Source organism: Hemitrygon akajei, chromosome 11 (assembly GCF_048418815.1).
Source record: "Hemitrygon akajei chromosome 11, sHemAka1.3, whole genome shotgun sequence".
Taxonomy (NCBI): domain Eukaryota; kingdom Metazoa; phylum Chordata; class Chondrichthyes; order Myliobatiformes; family Dasyatidae; genus Hemitrygon; species Hemitrygon akajei.
Window position 1 is genome coordinate 3431211 of NC_133134.1, and position 25247 is coordinate 3456457.

General features: G+C 42.7%; 1 protein-coding gene across 1 annotated transcript in view; it reads right to left on the reverse strand.

Moving 5' to 3' along the window:
• Positions 1–539: 539 nt before the first annotated feature.
• The window catches only part of sbk1 (SH3 domain binding kinase 1), a 40845-nt gene continuing 16137 nt past the window's right edge, over positions 540–25247 (reverse strand). The window contains exons 3-4 of the mRNA XM_073060058.1: positions 17074–17276; positions 540–12335 (exon numbers count right to left, since the gene is read on the reverse strand). Coding sequence (XP_072916159.1) covers positions 11547–12335; positions 17074–17276 — 992 coding nt within the window. The 3' untranslated portion in view covers positions 540–11546. The remainder of the gene's footprint in view (positions 12336–17073; positions 17277–25247) is intronic.

A 25247-nucleotide genomic window follows, 5' to 3' on the forward strand; every position in this document is an offset into this window, starting at 1 on the left:
TTTTGCACTTGACTTTTCTGCACTCCTTTTCTTTTTTTTAAAACTTTTGTTTTTTTCTTTATCTTTATCCACACTTCTCTGTTTTACTTTATCCATACTTCTCCAATCTGTTGAATTCCACCGTCCACCCCTACTCCCACCCCTATCAACAGCCCTAGTTATGTGATTCACCAGGATCCAGGTCCCATCACGGTTCAGGTATCCCTAGCTGCTCAAATTCCCTCAGCAGAACCCCTTTCCTCATTCTACCTATGTTGTTGACACCCACATGGACCACGACAACTGGATCTTTCTCCTCCCGCTGCAAATTTGTCTGCAGGTCAGATAAGATTCCTCTACTATCTTCACCATCTTCTATTATCTTCATCATCACCATCATCCCCTACTACCTTCACCATCCTCTTACTATCTTCCGCTGTTTTGTTTCACATTCTTTGGCCAGTGCTTTCTGCTCAACTCTGCAGGTTGAGATTTTCATTTGTAGACTGTCCAGTTTGTCAGATTGACTTTAAGATAGAAATAAGGACACAGAAAGAGCATTTTAAACCAAATCATTTTTATTGTATTCACATGAAAACATGGGAAAATTTCACATCTGCAGAATCATTGCCAACACAACTAAGTGGCCACTTTACACTCAGAATACTCGAGGATAACATATCAATAGTTCATGTTCTGCATATATCAGTGTAGAATGGGATATGATTGCATATGGTTATTATTGCATTAACTGTCTTCAGAACAGCACATGCTTTTAACTGATTATAAGGCCAGGGGTGCTGTAGATCCCTGGAGTTGACTGATATCCTGTTGTATAAAGACAACAGACTCAGCTAAGGTGGCTATTTAATATCTGTGCATATCCTATGAAGCTCGTAATACAAATATAGAGATGTTTCTTACATACCTCTATGTATCTATTAATTTGAGATTATTTATGTTATTGTTATTTGGAGATAAAGTGTGGAACAGACCCTTGCAGCAGCCCACCTATTTATCTCTTGCCAAAACACAGAACAGTGTACAATGGCTAATTAACCTGCAAACTGGCTTGTCTTTGGACTGTGGGCACTGGAGCACCCTGAGGAAAACCACGCGTTCACAAGAAGGACATACAATGTCACCAGAATTGAACTCCAAAGTCTGACATCCCGAGCTGTAATAGCATTGTGTTTACTGCTACGCTACAGTGAGGCCCTAATTATATGACTATACTTGTACTTTGGAGACAGATAACCATCATTCATCCTTTGAATGATGTGGAGAAAAAACAGTGAAATTCATCAATTTCACTGAGTGTCTTTGAATTTACTAAATCCCTGTAACCCCACTTTGAAATGTTGCATCATTGGTAATGAATCTAGTGATTATTGGAGACCATTGCTTTTCTCATTCATTCTGTCAGCTGCTTGTGAATTGGCGTTTCAGACAGAAAGATATTAGACCATAAGACATAGCAGCAGAATTAGGCCATTCAGCCCATTGAAACTACTCTGCCACTCCATCATGACTGATTTATTTTCCCTCTCAACTCTGTTCTCCTGCCTTCTCCATGTAACCTTTGACTAATCAAGCTCCAATTCGCTCCACTTTAAACGTACCCAGTGACCTGGGCTCCACAGCTCTCTGTGGCAATGAATTGCACAGGTTGACTGAGCTGAGCTTATAGTAAATCAACCCCAAGATCTTATCAGATTTCAGAGTGAGTTCTGTAAAATCTCATGAAGAGGTTTGGAAGGAACCTTACCATTAACTGAGATGCCTGTGTACCCCAGGCTCGGAACCCCTTCCATTCAGGTACTATCGGTCATGCGAAAATGCTAGCTCCTGATATTAAAGTGGAGACAGGGCACCTGTAAGATCATAGGACTAAGCAGAATCAATGTGGATGTTTGAAAGGAATATTTTATTACACAAGTCCTCTAGTTTTTTTAGATTATAAGTTGCAAGACTAGCAGTAAATCTTGTGCATTTGGCCGTGGCTGTGGACTCTCTTTCATGGAATCTGTGGCTCACATTCTGTGTGTTGCATGTTTACTTTTTATTGCACATTGGACATTGTCGATGTTGGCTGTGTGGGGTTTTTCGTGGATTCTATCGTGTTTCTTTGTTTTGTGGCTGTCTGCAAGAAGATGAATCTCAATGTTATATATGGTGTACATACTTTGATAATAAATGTTCATTGAACTTCAAAATCTTCAATATGCTGCCACATAAATAAAACCACAACACAGTATCGGTGGTGATAAATTGATGTGAATTACAGAAAACAAAGAGTAAACAGGTCAGGAGACAGTGGCCATTGGGATTGGCACTGGATCCTCTGCTACTAACAAGCCAAGAGTTGTCTCAAAATGAGGGGTTGGCTGTTCAAAGTAAATTTTATTATCAAAGTACATACATGTCAGGAGAGAGGTGAGAAGAAATTTCTTCATCTATTGGTGAATCTGTGGAACTCTGTCCAAAGAGGGCTGTGGAGTCTCAGAGTCTGGTTACTGGACAGTGACTGATATTTGGATATTAGGTTGGTTAGGAAAGTGGCATTGAGGCACAAGATCAGCCAGGGTCTTCCTGAATGGTAAGATGTATTTTAATAATAATAAACTTGATTTTGATTCTGGTGGAGTATTCATACTGATCCTCCTGCTTTTTCTCAATGGTAGGTAAACTACACACCACCGTAGTGTAACAGTCAGTGCAATGAATTCAATTCCAGCACCGGCTCTGAGTCTGCGTGTTCTGCCCATAACCATGTGAGTTCCCTCCCACAGTCCAAAGACTTACCGGTTAATCGCTTATTATAAATAGCTCTATTTTATAGAGGTCGACACAATATCATGCTTAAATGGGAGGGTTGCTGGGCATTGGGCCAGAAGGGCCTGTTGTGTGCTGTAAACAAAATAGAAATTATATTTTATTAACTTATTTATAGTAATATTTTGGTTAATGAGCTGTGTATGATGTTTTGTGGGTGCTCGTGGTCTGGACAAATGTTGTTCTGTTTGGTTCTATATATGGACATTCAGATAACAATGAACTTTGAACTTGAAAGTGGGGATTTGAGGGATGTGGGGAACTGGCACAAAAGAGGAGTTGAGGAGGCCAGTATAAACTAACCACAATCATATTGAAAGGTGGGGCAGACCCAGACTCAATATGATCACGACTCTTGTAAGCATGGCCAGGCTAGATATAGAGTGTAGTCCTCTCAACATTGTTACAGGGATATGACAATTGTAATGTCATGGAGTATGATCAGTAAAACCCTCCTACACAGCCCATAACCATCTTTTTTTTAATATCCATGTGTCTATCTAACTACAGCATGGGTGGATTGAAGCCCAGCTGCAAAAAAAAAGGTTGTGCAAACCCAGCACTATAGAAAGCTCAATAGAAGCTCATTCCTGGGAGAATAGGGTCTTTGATGGGTTACACCTGGGACAGCTCGAAGGACAGGCCCAGGACAGGGGCCTCTGGCGAGCTGCTTCGGCAGCCTATGTCCCAATAGGGGTGAAGTAAGTATGTGCTTATCTAAGAATCTTTCAAATGTCCCTAATGTATCTGCCTGTCCACCACCCTGGGCACTGCGCTGCAGACACCCGCCACATTGTTTCATTGAAAGAAGATTCCACTGAGCAGATACCGACTTTAAAAAATTCGCATGTGCATAGAAGTATGTAAGAACTGGTCATAAGCTACAAGTAGGAGAGTTTAGCAGTTGTTTGTTGGATTCAGGAGAGAGTACTGTAAGGGCTGTTGTGTCTCTCAGCAACATGAGCAGAACTACCACAACTTTAGATTAGTTCTTAAAACTCGGTTAACATTCAATATATTTACTTTCTCTTCCTAACACAACGATATTGAGGTCAGTACATATTCCAAACTGAGGTAAAAGGAGCCTTGTTATACAAGTAGATCTACAAAAGCTCTATTTCTAAAATTATTGCAAACCACACGCACGCACGCGTGCACACACACACACACACACACACACACACACACACACACAGGGACCACAGTCCTTTGTAGCAGCGCTAACAGTTATAGTCTTCTCTACACAAAGTGCTCTATTTTAAATTCTCTCTTCACTACATTGCTAATACCACAGTTCAGTGTGCGTCCAAAAACGTGGTGTAATGTATTCCATCACCTCCGCCGAGGCCAGGCCAAGCCCGGCTGTAAAAGGAGTCTTGGGCATAGGCCTAGCAACCCTATCCCACAGAAGTCCAGAGCTACAAAAACACCAACAGAAGCTCCAAAGACCTCATCCCTTGGAGAGGAAGGATCTTTGATGGACAACTTGAAAGACTGGTCCAGGAAAGAGGACTCTAGCGAGCTACTGTAGGCAGCCTATGCCTCGGTATGGGTAATGAGCTTAAGGAGAAATATATATTCCAATGGGGCTGGAAACATTTGACCACAGAAGCAGTCACAGTAATCCTTGTAACACCACCTTTCCTTTAAAAAGTGTTTCTAGCCTTACACTTAAATTAATATTAAACCATTGATATAAATTTATACACATCCTGTTAACAGTATTTTAATATTATCATAGTGAAAAGGAATGAGGTTAAAGTTTAAGCTCCATGTGTTACTGATGGACCAGTCTACACAGAAAGCTGCCCCAAACAAGGGCAGCTGACCCTTTGCCTGCATCTCTCAGGGTCAGCCTCAGCTGCTGAATGCAGCAAGTTTCTTGAGGATAAACAAGAATGGCGAGTTTTGATTTGACAGAAGTTCTTGGCAGTAATGTCCACTTTAACAAGGACTGTTGCAATGGCCGGCAACTCAGGTGTCAAAGAGTAAGGGCCTGTATGGTGCTGTTCTGGTCTGTGTTCTATTAACAGCAAATTGGTGAAAGCAAAACTTGTTTTTGAGCCTTCTACTTCCTTTTTTCTTCCTTGCCTGAAAATATCCATTCTCTGAAGACCAGTCATTCAACATCTCATCCAGCCACTATTCTTAACATTGGCATCAAGCTATCAAACTGCACATGGAGTGTGCCATTGTCAAACCAACTCCCACACATGTTGCTAGAATAATCAGAAGTAGAACTCTAGGTTACCAAAGCAGATTCAAAAATGCTGATGAAGATCAGGGATTGAAATTGGATCATTCTGATGCACTTACGTCACTCGTGTTCCTGTAAAATCTCAGAGGTGGTGGGAAGGGTTTCTCTGGTATGGCCACAGCACTTGGGTTATTATTACAAAACCCTCCCAATCTCAACACCTATTACTTTTAACTGATAATAGTATCTTCATTGTGGCCAAGTGATTGCAATTCCAACTATTATTTTGATAGTGATGGCACAAGGGTGTAATAAGACCATAAGATATAGAAACAGAATTAGGCCATTTGGCCCATCGAGTCTGCTCCGCTATTTCATCATGGCTGATCCAATTTTCCTCAGCCTCAGACTCCTACGTTCTCCCCATATCCCTTCATGCCCTGCCCAATCAAGAATCTATTAATCTCTGCCTTAAATATATAAAAACACTTGGCCTCCACAGCTGCCTGTGGCAAAGAATTCCACAGATTCACCACTCTGGCTAAAGAAATTCCTCCTCCTCTCCATTCTAAAAGAACACCCCTCTATTCTGAGGCTGTAACCCATTCTAGCCAGAGAGCACACAGTCAGGGTTCATGATCTTTTCAATTTTCTGAAAACTCATTTTAATAATAGATAAAATATCTCAAGACTAGCTGTTATCGCACTTTCCAAAGCATATTCCCAATAAGCAAAGCACATTCTACACTATCAGGAAAGCTCACCGATGTCTGTACTTTCTGAGGAGGTAGAGGAGAGCTGGACTTTGCAGATCTATACTCACATCATTCTACAGATTCAAAGTAGAGAGCATTCTAAAATGCTGTATTACTGCATGGTACACAACTTCAATGTGATGGACAGGAAGGCTCTTCAATGGGTAGTCAAAGTTGTCCAAGCATCCCCAACACCAGCCTACCCACCAAGGACATATATACAGAAAGGTGCCAGAAAAGGGCCAATAACATCATAAAGCATCCCACCCACCTTGCTCATGGACTGCTTGTCTCATGGGCAGCTCATTTGTGGTGGATTGATAATAAGACCATAAGACATAGGAGCAGAATTAGGCCACTCGGCCCATCGAGTCTTCTGTCACCCCACCATGGCTGATTTATTTTCCCTCTCCACCCCATTCTCCTGCCTTATAATGATACAAAGTATGATTTCTGATTTGCAGGGAAACACCAGGAACCCAATTCCTTATGGTAACTGCTATCCACTGCTGGGCTTTTACATATCGAGTGGATACAGAAAACAATTTCCTAAAGCCCACTGCTGCATATTATTGAAATACTGGTGTGATTAACTCTAAGAATAACAAATATAAATCTTACAAATGTAACACTCTTGACACAAGTGAGGCTTATTGATGAACACTACTGGGCTATATGTATTTCATAGAATCAAGAACAACACAGCACAAAAGCAGGCTCTTTGGCCCATCTATGCCGTGCCAAACTCTTACTCTGCCTAGTGCCATTAATCTGCACCCAGACCATGGCCCTCCATACCCTTTTCATCCAAATACTTATACAAATTTCTCTTCAATGTTAAAATTAAACTGTATCCACCACATCCATTGGCAGCTTGTTCCACTTCTCACCACTCTAGAATGAAGGTGTTCCCCTTTCCCTTAAATATTTTACTGTTTACCCTTAACCTACAACCTCTAGTTCTAGTCTCACCCAACTTCAATGGAAAAAAGTTGCTTGCATTTACCCTATCGATAGCCCTCAATTTTGTGCACCTCCATCAAATCTCCCCCATTCTCCTACACTCGTGGGAATAAAATGCCAACTTATTCAACCTTTCCCTCCAGGTCAGGTACTCAAGACCCAGCAACATCCTTGTAAATTTTCCATGTACTCTTTCAAAGTTATTGATATTTTGATATGTGATCAGACTGCACACAATACTCTGCAAATTCTAAAGTTAAGCTTACAGGACTGGAGTTTGGGCAACATGATGTCCACCTTTACCTGGCATCATCCTTCACCCCACTTTCTGTCCGTCTCCACTTGCTCTTTTGTCTTTGTCAGACAGGGTCAATGTCATTTTTCAACTACCAAGCCCCTACCTGTTCACACAACATAATGCTGTGCTGGTACCCAGCAGAAGGGACACATCCAGAACAGGGTAGAAAAAGAGGTAGAAAATTAGTGACTCATTCCCCAATCAGTAACAATATTATAATTGGGGAGTTTTCCCTTGGAATGGGATATGTGAGCAGGCTGTAAACTTCATTTCATTATCAGAGCATCTGTCTTTGGGAGGGTGGGGATTGGGAGACATGTTGTCAGTATGTAGCATCTGTTTGATCTTGTCCTCGCTTTCCAAATGTAGGTTAATCCTGTCCTGCAGAAACGTCCCTCAAAAGCCATTTTTCTTCAAATTGATGCCTCATGTTTACATTCTCATGGCTCCTACTACTCGACATTAAAAATAGTTGATAACTTTCTCACCATCATGTATCCACATTTTCAACTACACCTACATCACCCTGTTCATCACCAGCTGCCTTAGAGATTTCACCCTCCCTGTTGAAGGCCTGTTTGCTATCACCAATACAACAGACAACTTGTATCCCCTGTTTGCCAACTTCAGCAGAACACCGAGATTCATAGTATCAAGCATGAAACAGGCCCTCCAGCCCAACTTGTCCATGCTGGCCATGATACTTATTTAAACTAATCCTGTTTGCCTGCATTTGGCCCACATCTCTATGAATCTTTCCTATCCATGTTCCTGTCTATTTTTTTTTCTTATCAACCTCTATCTCTTCCTTTGGCAGCTCACCCAAAGTACAGAACCCACCAACAAGAGAAAACCCACAGATGCTGGAAATCCAAGCAACCCGAAATGTCGACTGTACTCTTTTCCATAGATGCTTCTCCAGTGTTTTGTGTGTGTTACAGAACACACCACCCTCTGTGTGAAAAACTTACCCCTAGACTACTTTAAATTTTCCCCCTCCCCCATCTTAAACCTATGCTCGCACTTTTTTAAAAAACTTCCCTGTCCTGGGGAAAAAAGATTGTGACCAACTACCATATCTCCACCCCTCAGTTTTATAAATCTCTACAAGGTCACCATTCAGCTTCCTTTACTCCAGGGATTACAGTCCCAGCCTATCCAGTCTCTCCTTAATGCTCAAACCCTCCAGTTGCAGCAAAACCTCTGTGAATCCTCTGTACCACTTCCTTTCTACATTGTGGCACCCTGAACTGCATGTGATGCTCCGTGCAGTCTAACCAGCATTTTGTAGAATTGCAGTGCCTGTTGCACTCAGTGCCACCGTCTATGAAAGCAAGCATGCTGTATGTCTTCGTCAGCACCTGTGTTGCCACTTTCAGGGACTATGTACTTGTCCTCCTGCATCTGTCCGTTCTAAAGCACAACCCAAGGCCCCGCCACTGGCTGTGCGTGTCATTTCCAGAGTTACCCTCCCCAACTGCATCACTTCAAACCTGTGCAAACCAAGTTCCATTTGCTATTCCTTTGCCCAACTTCCCAGTGATCAATACCCTGTTGTAACCTAAGACAAGGTTCTTTACTGCCCACCATACCAGGGATGTTGGTGTTGTCTGTAAACTGATTAATCATGCCATCTCCACTGCAACAACAGTGGCACACCACTGGTCCTAGGCCACTGATCTTAAAGACACTTTTCCACTACTAACTTCCATCTCTTACCACCGAGACAATCTTAGATTCAATCATCTATCTCACCTTAGATTATATGTGATCAAGCCTTCTGAATCAGCCTACCCTATAGGACCATGTCAAAAGCCTTGCTAAAACTCATGGACAATATCCACCTCGTTGCCCTCGTTAATCCTTTTGGTCACCACCTCAGAAAATCATTCCTGAGACATGGTTTCCAATACTCAAAACCACACTATCCCTAATCAATCCTTGCCTTTTCAAATGCAGATAGATTCCACCTCTCCAGTAACTGATGTTAGGCTCAGCAGCTTGTATGGCTTCCATGGCTTGTCCTTGAGCCTTCCATAAACAATAGCACAACTTTATCTATCCTCCAGTCTTCCAGTACCTCCCCTTGACGCCAATGAAGGTACAAAATTCTCTGTCAGGGTATAATAATGTCTTCCCTTGCTTTCCTGAGACATGCCTGGTCAGATCCTCGGTTTGCCAGGGATATCTCATGTCCTTTTTTACTTTCTAAGTGTACTCAATCAAGCACCTGAAGGCACTTGCTTCCCATACCTAACATATGCCTCTATTTTCCTGACCAATGCCTCCATATCTCTCCTCAGCCAGGGTTCCTTAATCCTGCCAAACTTGTCCTTCACTCATTACACAGACATGTTGACCCTGAACACTTCCTATTTCACTTTTAAAAGTCCCCCACTTGCCAGATATCCCTTCACCTGCTAACAGCACCTCCCAGTCAACCTTTGCAAATTCCTGTCCAATGACAGCAAAATTAGCCTCTCCGCAACATGGGACTTCTGACTTGTAGACCAGTTCTATCTTTCCTCATAGCTATTGTAAAACCAAGAGAATAATGGTCACTGTTCTAAAGTGCTCCTCCACTGACACATCAGCCACTTGCCCAGCCCGTTTTCCTGAGATGAGATTCAGTGTAGCCACTTCTCTGTAAAGCCATCTATGTACTGTTTCAGAAAATGTTCCTCAACACACTTGCATACTGCCTAGCACTATGACAATCCCTATCAATATCAGAGATTACCTACTATTTAACCCCTATTCCTACACCAGTCTTCAACCTCCCTACGTATTTACTCCCTTTATTCTCGCTGTCAGGGACCTATTATACAATCCCATTAATGTGATCACCACTTTCTCAGCTCTAACCATATATTTTCATTGGACATTTCCTCCTGAACATCCTCTGCCATGATGTTCTCCTTAATAGTGCAACTTCCTTTCCTCTCTTACCACAAAAATCTCAATGTAAATTGAGATTTGGGATAGCCAAAGAGGCTCTAGAAATGCCAGCAATGTAAATCCCTTTGTCCAAATTGAATGTAAACTAGGTTGCTGAGGGATGTGAAGTAGAAAATAGCAGAATTTTGGATTGCATATTTTCCCCAAGGACCAAAAAACTGCAAACACCACCTCCTCATTCATAAAAGAGTATATGGAGAGGGTCCATGAGGGAATTGTTATGATAATGGTGTATATGGACATCCAAAGAGCCATATGATAAGATGGTGTTTAATCAGTTTGTTTTCAAGATTGAAGACCATGAAATAAAGTGACTGAAAGGCTTCTTCACCACCCTGTCTATCTGTGACTCCACTTACAGGGAATCATGTACTTATTCTCTAAAGCCCCTCCTCTTTGTTCAACCATACTGCCCAGGGTTCTTCCATTCGCAGAGAGTCCTACCTTACTTTGACTTTCCAAAATGTAACTTCTCGCTCTTATCCGAATTAAACTGCAACTGCCATTCCTTGGCCCACCTACCTACAGTAGCTGTACAGGATTCCCCTATAACCTTCCTCACTGTCCACTACACCACCTATCTTAGAGCCATCAGTCTTTAAAACTATCAAAGGAAAATGCTAGGACCAGAACAGGAACTGTGAACATCAGGTAATGACTAGTAAATCCAACAAAAACCTCAAGTAAAATACTTGTCCAGAAGGTAGTGAAATGTGGACCCCACTGCTCCAGAGAGTGGGTTGTCCATACAACAGCGTCAAAACAATTTAAACAATTAAAGACATGAGAAAGAAAAAGTGACATGGTCTAAGAGGGAGATGAAGATTGGGGCAGTTGAATCAAATGGCATATTTGAAATCTATTAATACTTTGTACTTCTTTGAAAATGATGTTCAGGGTAATCAGTAACACACCGTGCTTTAAACCATTCCTAAGAGCTTCACCTAGGGAAAGCAGTGAGTCACTGACCCATACTGACCAGTTGGCTTCACGTGACTGCTGTGTGATGGACCTCCTCTCTCCTACTCGCTGTTGACCATCTAAGAAGACCATGCACATTTGTGTCAGGGACTGGACTCGACTGCAATTCCCTTCGTAGTCAATTTGCCTCACGAGATGAATCTGAAGAACAGCCTGTAGCATTAAGGCAGGGACCACTTTATGCTGCAGGCTCAAGATTAAGCAGTGGCTGGGCCAAAATGGTATCAGTACCCCTGAAGTTGGACCCTCAGAGCCAAAACACTGCATTTTTAATCCATGAACTGAGTTTAAATATTGGTCCCAGAGATCATCTGTTTAATTGAGGTCTAGTTTTCCAACCCCCACCCCCAGCACTCTGCCACACTTGTCCAAAAGTAGATTGCACCTCTGAAGCAGACTGTAAACCTGGGGCTATGAGGCCTTCTACACAAGACACATCTCAAATAAATCCTCCTGGATTGTTTCAACATATTACAAGTTTCAAGTGTCTTTGAAGAAGGACCCAGCAGCATCCAAGGACTGAAAGTATTAGCAGACTAATTCTCTTTACCAGTGCAACACCTACTAGTGGATCAGGGGATTAAACACAGATTTCAATTGCAGTTGCACCAATCATTCGGCCTTTGCTCTTGTCCTGTCTTCCGTCCATCCTGCTCCCAGATGTTTGCAAACTCGACTCAGTTGATGTGGATGTGAACCTGGATCCCGGTGCTTCTGACAGGAGGTTTCTTCTCAAAGGTGTGGGCATGTTGGGAGCCGATCCCTCACGTCTGTGTGCGGACACAGCTGATTTATCAGAGGAGTGGGTTCTGCATCGGTAAGAAGCCCTTCTCCTCAATTCCACCATCAAGTCGCATTTCAGGAAATAAAAGACTTCCTTAACAGAGCATCTTTTGTCAGGATTGACAGCCAGCAACCTTTCGAACATCTGGAGGGCCCCATCTGTGAACCTTTTCCACTGCGAAGGAAACCCATTCAGACGACCTCTTTGCCACCGCACAAATTCCTCATAGAACACGTCAGATGGCATGGCAGCTTCCCAGGGGAAGTTTCCAGTCAGCATGCAGAAGATCAGGACACCAAAGGCCCAGATGTCAATACTGCAGTCCACCAGGAAGCCCTCAGTCCTGTTGGCCTGGCAGACCTCGGGAGCAGTGTAGGGGATGGTGCCACTGATACGCTTCACTCTGCACCCTACCTTGCGAGTCATCCCAAAGTCGGACAGCTTGACCCGTCGACACTCTTTGTCAAACAGGAGCACATTCTCTGGCTTGATGTCCCTGTGGACCAGGTTTTTGCTATGCATGTAATCAATGGCCAATCCCAACTGCTGAACACAGCGCTTCACCATTTCTTCAGGCAGACCCACCTGCACAGAGAGAGGGAACAGTCAGATTCAGCCAGTCCTGGCTTCCACCTCTACCATGGGAAGACCTCTATGACTGTGCAACCAACTAGTACTCGAGAGTCAAAGCATTTCATGATTCTTGGATTCACATACAAGGCAGAGCAGCGTAGTGGACAGATCTCGCAACTATGGGTCAATCCTGACCTCTAGCATTGTCTGCACATTCTTCCTGTGACCTTGTAGTTTCCTCCAGGTGCTCTGGTTCCACCCCCCCCCCCCCCCCCACATCCTGAAGACGTGCACATTGGTAGGATACTTGTCCAGGGTGAGGTACCCCATGGCAGAATCTAGGAGGAGTTGATGAGGATGTAGGGAGAATAAATTACAGGGAATATTTGTGCGGGAATGGGATTATTCTAGCAAGGGCTCGATGGGCTGAATGGCCTCCTGTGTCATTTGGGAAAATGAAACTATGTAAAATCTTCTGCTCAAGAAAATAGAACCAAGAACATTACAGCACTGTACAAGCCCTTCAGCCCACAATGTTGTGCCAAATTTTTAACCTACTCCAAGAACAATCTAACCTAGCCCTTCAGTATCCTATCATCCATCTGCCTATCCAAGAGTTTCTTAAATGCCTATAATGTATCTGCATGTTGCACTCATTACTCTCCAATAGTAAACTTACCTCTGACATCCCTCCTATACTTTCTTCCAATTACTTAAAAATTATGTCCCTCATATGAGGCATATCTGCCTTGGGCAAAAGGCTCTGGTTATGCACTCAATCTACGCCTCTTGTCACCTTGTACATTAGTCTCCAGACCAGCAGTGACAAAGACTGAACTTTTATTGTTACACCTGAAGCTAACTGAATTCTACTTGATCTGAGCACATATCCATTCTGCAACTGGAGATCCATAAACAATCTGCTGGAGGAGCTCAGCAAGTCAACAGCACCTGTAGAGGTGGGGGCGCGGGAGAGGAATTGTTAACGTTTGCCGGTTGGTTTAAGAACTGAATGGTTGAACGGGAACAACTGTTCTTGGACCCAGTGCTGTGAGACTTCAGGCTTCTGTACCTACTGCCTGTTACAGCCGCGCTGGGGCCTCTGCTGGGCATGTTGGAATTGTGTTGGGTTGGGTGCCGCCCTCCAGTGTTTGCTCAGTGGAAGAACAAACTGGACCAGGATAATCTATAGTCATGCCACTGAGGGACGGGCTATATATATTTTTTCTCTTTGTAACTGTACGGTTTACTGAAATCATAACGTTATGACCCATTTGTGCTAAGTGCTATTCACAGCGTGCTGTGTGCTATGGGTAATGCGTTTTGCACCTTGGCCCCAGAACAACGCCATGTATAGTTGAGTGATAATTGAATTTGAACTTGAACTTGATAGGGGCTGCACAAAAATGGTATGGCCCAGATTGTGGGGATCTTTGATGATAAATGCTATATTCTTGAGGTAGTACATCTTGAAGCTACTACCAATGGTGGGGGGAGATATGCCTGTGATGTACTGAGCAGGCTCCACTACTCTATAGCTTCATAAATTCAAATTGCTGTACCCAGATCATGTGCAACCAGTCAGGATACTTTCAACAGTACATCTAGAGAAGTTTGTTGTATGGGAGAAGGAAGGAGGGATAATTATATCTGAGGAAGAATGGACAATAATATGGAGGTATCAATGGAAGTGTACCAGTTCACAGAAATGGAGGGAGTTTGGATGGAAAAACTTGATAATATTTTATTACACCCTCTCAGAAATACCATTATGATAGTAACCTCCCTGTTTGCTGGAGAAATTGTGGAAATCAAAATGCAAATCATATTTTTTGGGACTGCCCTGTTATCAAAGACTATTGGAGGGGGATACACAATGCCGTACAAGACATCTTTAAATGTGAAATACCCTTAGAGAGTAGACCATAAATTTTGGGTATATACCTCAAGAATGGTTGAAAAGAGATAAATATTTAATGAAAATACTGTTAGTGGCTGGTAAAAAAAAAACTCTTATTAGGAAATGGTTATCACAGGAGAGCCCAACTTTAAATGCATGGATGGAAATTACAATGGACATTTACAAAATGGAGAAGATAACAGCATCTGTTAATAATAAGCTGGAACAATTTAATTCAAACTGGGAAAATGGTTTAACTACATAATGCCTCATAGGCCTGATTTTATTCTCACAAATCAATGAATATGTTGTAAAAAAAAAGATCACTCCCTACTTTTTTCCTTTTTCTTGTTTTATCTTTCCACTCTTTTCTATAAGTGTATACCTCAGATAAATACTTTGTGGAGATTTGTGACATATATGATTATATGATATATATGTACAATGTCTGAAATACATCTTATGGAAATGTTCGTTTAATGATGAACTTCAATAAAAAAAATAAATTACAAAAAAAAAGTTTGTTGTAGTGTTCGGCGACTAGCTGAACCGCATTAATCTAAGAAAGTACAGAAGCCTTCCTTCTGATTGCCTGTACGTGCTGTGCCCAGGACAGATCAACCAAAATGTTAGCATGCAAGAATTTAAAGCTGTTCACTCTCTTTCTAATATTGACCAGAATTGTCCTTGTGTCCGGAACATCAAAAGGATGGCGCACACAAAATACTGGAGGAACTCAACAAGTCTGGCTGCATCTATAAAGGGGAATAAATAGTCAATGTTTCAGGCTTCTTATTCTGACTTCTGCCCCCTTTTCCAGTCCTGATGAAGGGTCTTGGCCCAAAACTTCATAGATGCTGCCTGATGTGCTGCATTAGACCATAAGTAACAGGAGTTGAATGCGGCCACTCAGTCCTTCAAATCTGCTTGGCCATTCCATCATGGCTGATTTAGTATCCCTCTCAACCCCATTCTCCTGCCTTCTCCCTGGAATCCTTGATGCCCTGACTATTCAAGAACCTATCAAACCCCACTTTAAATATACCCAATGACTTTGCCTCCACAGCCATCTGTAGCAATGAATTCCACAGACTCACCATTCTCTGGCTAAAGAAATTCCTCCTCATTTCTGTTCTAAATGGAATCCCTCTCTTCTGTGGCTGTGCGCTCTGGTCCTAGACTCCTCCAGTATTAGAAACATCATCACATTCACTCTGCCTAGGCCTTTCAATATTCAATGGGTTTCAGTTAGATTTCCACCCCGCGCCCCAATTCTTCTAAACTCCGGCGAGTACAGGCCCAAATTGATCAAATGCTCTTCATATGTTAACCTTTTATTCCCAGAATTATTCTCATGAACCTCCTCTGGACCCTCTCTAATACCACCACATCTTTTCTTTGATATGGGGCCCAAAAATGATCCAAGTGCAGTCTGATCAATATCTTATAAAGCCTCAGCATTACATCTTTGAGTTTCTCTAGCATTTGTGTGTGTTGCTAAAAATTTCCAGCAACTGTAGAATCTTTAGTGCTTTCAAATAAGGTGAAATTTGTAAAATGCATTTTTGCCCTATTATTTTTGTAATTCATAGGAAAATTTATGTCTTTGCACTCTACAGCTGCTGCATAACAAATTTCACATCATATAAAACTGTGATAATAAACCTGATTCTGAGAAGCTTTTTAAAGCGACAATGTAGGCAGTTCTACAGTACATAAACTTATGTGAGGGAATGTGGATGGGTAAATGGTTCAAGTGCCCTGAGGGAACAGTGGCCATAGTTTGGCAAGTTTCAAGCTTGCCATGAAAAAAAAATACACCGGGTAATAGAATTAGGCAAAGGCTGATTTCAACAGTATAGGGCTTCACCGGGCAAAAGGAGATTGCGAGGAGCTGCTGGAGAGGTGAAAACATCCATTAAGTGAGGGAATTTAAAAGCAAAATCGCAAGAGTTCTGGGTCAGCATGTGAGTGCTATGGTAGCATAGTGTGGGGCGTCAGAGTCCAGATTTCAATCCTGGCGTCCTCTGGGAGGTTGTAAACCCACCCCACGGAATGCACGGGTTTCCTCCGGGTGCTTCGGCTTCCTCCCACAGTCCAAAGACGTACCGGTTGGTGGGTTAATTGGTCATTGTACATTGTCCCGTAATTAGACTAGGGTTAAATCAGGGTTTGCTGGTGGCACAGCTTGAAGGGCAAAAGGGCCTATTCTGTGCTGTATCTAAATAAAAATAAATGTCTTTGTATGGGTAAGAAGTGAAGATGGTAAGATTAATTTACAAAGGTCTGAACTAAAACAAAAAGGAACTATAATTCAGGGACTTGGTTTTGAGGCAATCCTTTGAGGTTTATAATGGATGTAGGAGAGAACTTAAAGAAATTAGAACATAAAGCAGATATGAAATGGCCTTACATGCAGAATTCCCAGAGATTCCCAAAACTTAGGGAAAAGAGTAGGATTGGAGTGGATCCACAGGTGGAGTATTGTGTGGGGTTCTGGTCACGCACTGCAGGCAGACTGAAGAGAGGAGAGTCACAGTATGTTGACTGGAGTGGACAGATTGGATGGGCCAGCTTTATTCTGAGAGATAATTTTATAGAATAACAGGTACCAAAGGACCTGTTCATGTTCTGTAGACGGGTGTGGAGCCTAATACTAGGGAGCACGGTTACACAGCCAATGAAGTGGCAGAGGCAGATACAATTACAGCATTTAGACAGGTACATGGACAGCCCTAATATGGGCAAATGGGATTAGCATAGTAAGGCATGGATGAGTTGGGCTTCTGTTCTGCATGACTGTCTCTAATACCCTCATTGGGCATGATGCTGGATGTGCTGGTGACTTACCTGAGGGGGAATGATGTCAAACAAGTCGCCTCCTGGAGCGTACTCCTGGCCAAACACGTAGCAGTCTTCTGTCTCAAAGATAACGTCAAAGACCTTGATGATGAAAGGGTTGGAGGAGAGGTTGTTGGTGACACTATACTCTCTCAGAAAATTCTTCTGCTTCGTTTTACTTTTATTCAAAAACTTTAAAGCCATTTTCATTCCTGCAGAGAGACACAGAAAGAGAGCAGCTATATCAGACAGAAAATGCAAAGATGGCCGTTGCAGTAAACTGTGCCTGATTGAGAAAGAGAGGCTTGTAATCTTTAACATTATTGTACAACTAAAGCCAAACCTTAGTGTGGACAACAAGCAACAGGCACAGAGCTAAAGGAAAGGGATGTAGCAATTAAACTGCAGCTACAGGTTGTACAGGTTTTTGGGGTGTATGGGGTGTCCAGGGATGGGTAGTACCTCTGGCGATGTGGCTTGTGGTGTCCATTCTGGGGCCGCTCACTCACCTTTGGGCCCCACCAGATGCTCAGCTCTCACCCGTGGCTCCAAGCAGCTGTTTGCATATGACAGCAGCTACTCCCTGTACGCTGCATCGACAGGCTGGCTAAATCACGTGAGGGTAGCATCATACCTCAGTGAGATGGGACATGCCTGCCCTAGCACGCAAAGTTAGCTCTGGCGGATGAGATCCAACGGCCAGGAAAGTGGTTCTGCAACACCTCATGGAGAGCGAAGGGCATGACAAGGCACAGAATTAGTCATAGACATCCAGAGCAAGTAAGGAAGACCCCTGTTTGTGAAGACTGCTCGAACCACTGGACCCAGATCTCTGAGGTGGAGAGTGGAATTGCCCTGGTGCTATGGCTTCTCCCACTTTAAAGACTCTCCCGTACAGTGTTCCAGTCATTGTTTAAGACGACAGACAACCAACACAGGTTGTACAAAGTACGCCCCCAGGGTAGAGACAGACTCACACATTACCCAGTTCGAATTCTTTCACAAGATAACAAACTGCAAAGGAGAATTGACTACGCATCATTTATACAGGAGCAGGAGATGTTACATTAACATTTCACACACATCACTAAACACTTCGCACTAATGTACTTTAAGGTTGTAGTGCCAGAGAGCAAGGCAGCCGTCATCCTGTACCAACAACATTCCGTACATAGCAGTCGGATGGTAACAATTAATTTGAACATTTCTATGGGAACGTTTGCTGTCAGGACTCCAGCTTTCATGTTAAGTTTCAAAGCATAAGGCCAACAACATTGCTCAGAGCAGAGAGGGAAACAGACAATATAGTTGTGGATTGTGGAATCTGATTAACATTGAAAGGAGAAATATTAAGAAACTGAACTTCTTTGAAATGAGATGTATCACAGGCAATTATAAGATGCCAGAAAGCAAAGAGCGGAGGCTCTCAATGCCATTTTCAAATCCTCTCTGGCCAGAGGCACTGTGCCAGAAGTCCAGAGGACTATGGAGTCAGATTGGAGAGGTGAAAAAGATCAAAGCAATCTTAAAGAAGTAACAAATGTCAATAAGAGAAAATTTTTGGAAAATGTTCTGAGGGACTGTATAAATCAACATCTGGAGAGTTACATGTTAATCAAAGTCAAGCAGAGGGGTTTGATAAGGAAAGGTTGTGTATGATCAATGGCAAGTTAGGGTGGGCACGTTTGCTGTAGTCAAACTAAACCTGTTCTCTCTGGATAATTACTGGTATTTACGTTAGCTTCTCGCATTTGAGCAAGGACAAAGCTCTTCTACTCCATTTGTTCTGACAAATCTTTCAATACTTCCCCTGGCTTACCAGCTCAGTTTCCACAGCCACTTTATTTTCAGAGGACACCATTTCTTGCTTGCCTATAGAAGGCCATCATTAAGGAACCCCATCACCCAGAGCATGGCCTCTTCTCATTGTGACATTGGGAAAGAGGTACAGGAGCCTGAAAAACACACTCTGCATTTCAGGTACAGTTTCCCTTCTGCCATCAGATTTCTGAATGGACAATGAAGCCATGTACGCTGCCTCATTTTTTTTGCTCTTTATTTGCACTAGTAATTTAATGTTTTAGTATATTTTGTACTTTTTTATTATTATGTATTGCACTGTACTGCTGTCACAAAATAACAAATTTCACAAGGCATGCCAGTGACATTCAACCTGATTCTGATTCTGTTATTCTAGTGATGAAAGCAGTTTCCACCTGAAGCACATGACCAATCTGCCTCTCATATTCCTGGCATTATCTTCCAGACTGCATTGTTTCAATAGGTACGGGTTTAAGGCTGTTCTGTGTGGAAAAGGCACAGAAATTTTTCTTTGTGCGATACTATACCATTCACCAGTAGAACACAAGAAGTGTTGAGGCTTATCTGAGCTGTTCCTTTTCAAGTTTGGTTTAAGAACATAGAAAAGTACAGCACAACACAGTAAAGGCCCTTCAGCCCACAATGTTCAGCCCCAAAGTCCAAGATCAATTGAACCCTTCCCTTCCACATAGTCCTCCACTTTCCCTTCATCCATGTGCTTATCTACGAGTTTCTTAAATGTCCCTAATGTATCTGCCTCTACCACACACCTACCTACCTCTGACATCCACAAGGGTACTTCCTTCCAACCTGAAAATTACACCCCCTTTGTATTAGCCATCTCTGTTCTGGGAAAAGGTCTCTGGCTGTCCACTCTTTCTATGCCTCTTATCATCTTATACAACTCTACCAAATCACCTTTCATTTTCCTTCACTCACACAACTGTCCTGAGAAGACATGCTCTCCCATCTAGGTGGCATCCTGGTAAATCTCCTCTACACCCTCTCTAAAGATTCCACATCCTTCCTATAACAAGGTGACCAGAACTGAACATAATACTCCAAGTAAAGAGAGCTTTTGGCACGTTGGCCTTTGTAAATCAGGGCACTGATACAGGAGTTGGGATGTTATGTTGAAATTACAATTGAAGTTAGTGACGATCAATAAGATGGAAAGTGTGCAGAGAAAATTTACAAGGAAGTTGCCAGGACTTGAGGACCTGAGTTGTAGGGGAAAGTTGAATGGGTTAGGAACTTATTCTGTGGAGTGTAGGAGAATGAGGGGAGATCTGATACAGTTAGACAAAATTATGAAGGATATAGATAGGGTGAATGCAAGCAGTCTTTTTCCACTGAGGTTGGGTGAGGCTACAACTAGAGGTTATAGGTTTAAAATGAATAGTGAAATATTTAAGGAGATTATGAGGGGAATTTCTTTACTCAGAGGGTGGTGAGTGTGGAACAAGGTTCCCCCAATACGAATGCAGGTTCAATCACAACATGGAAGGGAAGACAGTATAGATAAATGGATGAGGGAGTGTGGTGGGCTACAGTCCAAATGCAGGAAAATTAAACAAGGCAGAAGACCAAGCTAGCAAAGAATAGATGGGCCAAAGGGCTTGCTACTCTGCTGCAGTACTCGATAATCATCATGCAAAGGTGAAGAACCTTTTAATGACATTGAATTCAGAGTAGAGAGGATTTCACAAGCCCACAGATTGTGCAGAAACTAGTCCTCTGATTCCTAACTTTCTATTCCTACAGATTTCTATAAGGTTTTACAGCAAAGATAGTCATTCTTCACCCCGATTTGCAAGGATACTGGCCTGTCACACAGATTTGAGGTTTGTACAGGGTTTTACAACAAGGATACTGGCCTGGCACCCCAATTTGAGCTTTGTATAGGGTTTTCCAGCAGGATATTCACTCCTAAACCCAATCTGATGTTTGTTAAGGGTTATACAACGAGAATACTGGTCCTTAACAATGATTTAAGGTTTTTATAGTACTTTACATCAAGGATCAACATTCTTCACCCCGATTTGAGGTTTGTATAGGCTTTTACACCAAAAATATTGGCCCCTCACCCCAATTTGAGATTTGTGTAAGGTTTTACAACAAGGATACTGTCCCTTCAGCCGGATTTGTCTGCACTGACCAGTACATCTTCCTGAGGTAAGTCTCATTTGCCTGCGTTTGGTCCACATGCAACTGAAACTTTCCGAAGCATGTCCCTGTCCGTAGCTGCAACAGCCACTCTGAATTATTATACAATAGTTCAGTCTTTGCATTCATGCTTTCATAGAAAGCCCTGAGGCCTCTGAGTATCAGTTGTTTGCTCAAGCCATTTCCAGAAATGTATCGATGCACAGATCTAATCTCCGCAGAATACGAAAGATGAAATTTCTACATCACACCCCTTACTGCAACAATAATCTTCACTCTGACCCCACTGGTCCATAGCTCCCTGAAAGTGGCTGCACAGGTTGATAGGGTGGTTAAGGCAGCAAATGCCGTGCTTGCCTATGGCATGGAGTTCAAAAGTCAGGAGGTGACATTGCAGCTTTATAAAACTCTAATTTGGCCACAACTGGAGCATTGCATACAGTTCTGGGGACCCCATTATAGGAAGGACGTCAAGGCTTTGGAGAAGGTGCAGAAGAGGTTTACCAGGATGCAGACTGAATTAGAGGGTATGTGCTATACTGAGAGGCTGACAAACTTGGGTTGTTTTCTCTAGAGCGGCAGAGACTGATGGGAGATCTGATAGAGGTTTATGAAATTATAAAATGCATAGATAGACAGACGGAACCTTTTTCACAGGTTGAGATGTCTAATACCAGAGGGCATGAATTTAAGGTGAGAGGTGGTCATTTCAAAGGAGATATGAGGGGTGTTTTTTTTATTCAGACAGTGGTGGGTGCCTGGAATGTGCTGCATGGGATGGTGGTAGAAGCAGAAACATTAGGGGCTTTTAAGAGACGTTTAGATGGGCAAATGAGTGTGAGGAAAATGGAAGGATGTGAACTTTGTGGTGGCAGAAGGTCAGTCACTTGATTACCAAGTTGATTGGTTCGGCACATGGTGGGCCAAAGTGCCCGTTCGGGTGCCGTGCTTTTCCAGCTTCCCTTTGGATAGAGGGGTTAGGATCAATCTCTAAACTCAGGATTTCGAACAATCCTGTCTTAATGAACTCACACCAGGAGGTTTCCCATTTCTGAAGGATTTTGTTAGGTTGCAATCTCTTCCATTGTTCATCTATCTGCATTGATATCAAAATCGTTCTCTGCCTCCCGGATGTTTATTTCCTCCTCAAGTAGCTCCCTGATGAGCAATTCTTTGTCCATCATGGTTCATCTTTTACTGTTATCAGTTGGTGGTCTTATCATCTCCAATGGGTATGATGCTTTCAGATCTGCCTTTTCCACAAATAAGCTATGTAATTTGTTTTTTTTAGACAGACAGCTGCATTTTCTGCTTCTGTTGCCAAGATATTCCCAAAAAATAATTTATCCACTCTCACAGGCCACTCGATTTCTGATGTGCCTTGCAGTGCTGCTTGTGGCTTTAGCATTTTAACCTTTAAAAGTTGGGACCGTGCCACAATTGGAAGCAGTAAGCAGGAACTTGTAGAGGTCAATCTGGAGTGACCACTTGCAGGGAAAGGGCCAGCTAGTGGCAAGTGGGATGTGTTTCAAAGTACAACATCAAGTGTTCTGGGACAAAATGTTCCTGATAGAGTGAAGGACAAAACTGGCAAGTGTAGGGATCACTGCTTCAATGTGCTCAGGAAAAAGGAGGCAAATAGCAGGAATAACATGAGGGAAATCAGGAGGGCAGAGAGAGGGCATGAGCTGAATGTGGCAGGCAAGATTAAGGAAATTCTATAGGTATATCAAAAGTAAAAGGAGAGAACAGGTCCCCTTAGGGACCAGCATGGCCATTTAAGTACGGAGTCACAGGAGATCATCTTAATGAATACACGGAGAAGGTCATGGAAGCTAAGGAACTGAGGCAAATGAGGTGTGATGTCCTGGACCAAATATGGAATATCAAAGGCAGGGTGTTAGTGATCTTAAAACATTTCTTCCCTACTGCCATCACATCTCTGAACAGTCCACGAACTATTCTGAACTACTCCTCTTTTTATTCATGTATCATTGTAAATTATAGTCATTTTAGACCATAAGTCAGTGGAGCAGAATTAGACTAGTCTATCCCACTATTCCATCATGGCTGATTTATTATCTTTCTCCAGCCTTCTTCCTGAAACCTTTGACGCTTTGACTAATCAAGAAATGCAGTATGGTCAGGCCCTTCGGACCTAACAAGCACGCGCTGCCCAGATACACACGGCCAACTAACCTACCAATCCATTTGCCTTTTGGATGTGGGGGGAGTGCAGAGCCACGCGGTCACGGGGGAGAATGGACAAGCTCCTTACAGACAGGAAAGTGTTGTGATGTGGGGGGAGTGCAGAGCCACGTGGTCACGGGGGAGAATGGACAAATTCCTTACAGACAACGGTGGGAATCGAACCACAGGAAAGTGTTTGATGTGGGGGGAGTGCAGAGCACCCAGAAAGAGCCATGTGGTCACGGGGGAGAATGGACAAGCTCCTTACAGACAACGGTGGGAATCGAACCACAGGAAAGTGTTGTGATATCGTGCACTGTGCCACCCCTTGCACTGTACTGCGGTCAGAAAACAACATATCAGTGATAATACGTAAACCTAATTCTGGTTGAGTTATAGGGAAAAGTGGGGCAGATGAGGGCTTTAATCCTTGAAGTGCAGGAGACTGAGGGACGACCTTACAGAGGCATATAAAACCATGAGGGCACAGATAGCGTGAGTGCTCTCAGTCTCTTCCCCATGGAAAGGAAATCAAATATTACTGAGCATGGGTTTATGCCGAGAGGGGTGAGATTGAAAAAGGCACCAGAGGGGAAACATCAGAATCAAAATCGGAATTAGATTTAATATCCTCGGAAAACATTATGAAATTAGTTGTTTTGTGGCAGTAGTATATTGCAATACATCATAATAAAAACTATAAACAACATTAAGAGTATAGAAAATTAAATTAAATAAGTAGTGCAAAAATAGTGAGGCAGTGTTCATTGTCTATTCAGAAATCTGATGGAGAAGGGGAAGAAACTGTTCCTGAAACATTAAGTGTGTGAGTGGCGTACACAAGGGAAGAGCAGCTTCAGGCAGGGACAATAACAACATTTCGAATGGAAGGTATGTATCTAGGTAAAGTCCAGAGCGATATAGGCCAAGTATGGGCAAATGGGAATAACTTGGATGGACACCTTGGTTCACACAGATGAGATGGGCCAAAGGACTTTGGTAGAAGAAAGAGTTGACTATTTTTTAAATGGAGAGAAAATACAAAAATCTGAGGCGCAAAGGGACTTGGGAGTCCTTGTGCAGGGTTCCGGAAAGGTTGATTTGAAGGTTGAGTCTGTGGGGAGGGAGGCAAATGCAATGTTAGCACTCATTTCAAGAGGACTAGAATATAAAAGCAAGGATGTAACGTTGAAACTTTATACAGCACTGGTGAGGCCTCACTTGGATATTGTGAATGTGTTTGGGCCCCTTACCTTATAAAGGATTTGCTGAAACTGGAGAGGGTTCAAAGGAGGTTCACAAAAATGATCCCAGGATTGAATGGGTTGTCATATGAGGAGCATTTGATGGCTTTGGGCCTGTATTCACTGGAATTCAGAAGAATGGGGGTGACTTCATTGAAACCTATCAAATGGTGAAAGGTCTGGTTAGAGTGGATGTGGAGAGGATACTCCTTACAGTGGGGAAGCCTGGGACCAGAGGGCAATGCCTCAGAATTGAGGAACGTCCATTTAGAACATTTGAAAAAAAATTTATTTACCCAAAGAGATGGCTACAGATGGCTGTGGAGACCAAGTCTTGGTGTATATTGAAGGTGGAGATTGATATGTTCTTGATTAATAAGGTTAACAAGGATCATGGGGAGAAGGCAGGAGACTGGGGTTGAAAGGGATAATAAATCAGCCATGATGGAATGGCAGAGCAGACTCGATGGGCTGAATGGCCTAATTCTGCTCCTATGTCTTCTATTTTAATGGTGTAACAGTATCATCCTTTGGCCCTCTCTCACCACTGCACGCTGCCTTAGATCTGGAATGCTGCTGATGTAGTTTGGTTGTGAAAAGGGATCAAAGGAACAGACAGAGTAACTAAAGTTGATCAGCCCAAAAAAAGACAGTGGGAATTATCTAGACAAAAATGTAAGTGAACATTTACAAAAGGACAAGCTAATGAACATAGAACATTACAGTAGAGTTCAGGCCCTTTGGCCTATGATGCTGTGCCTA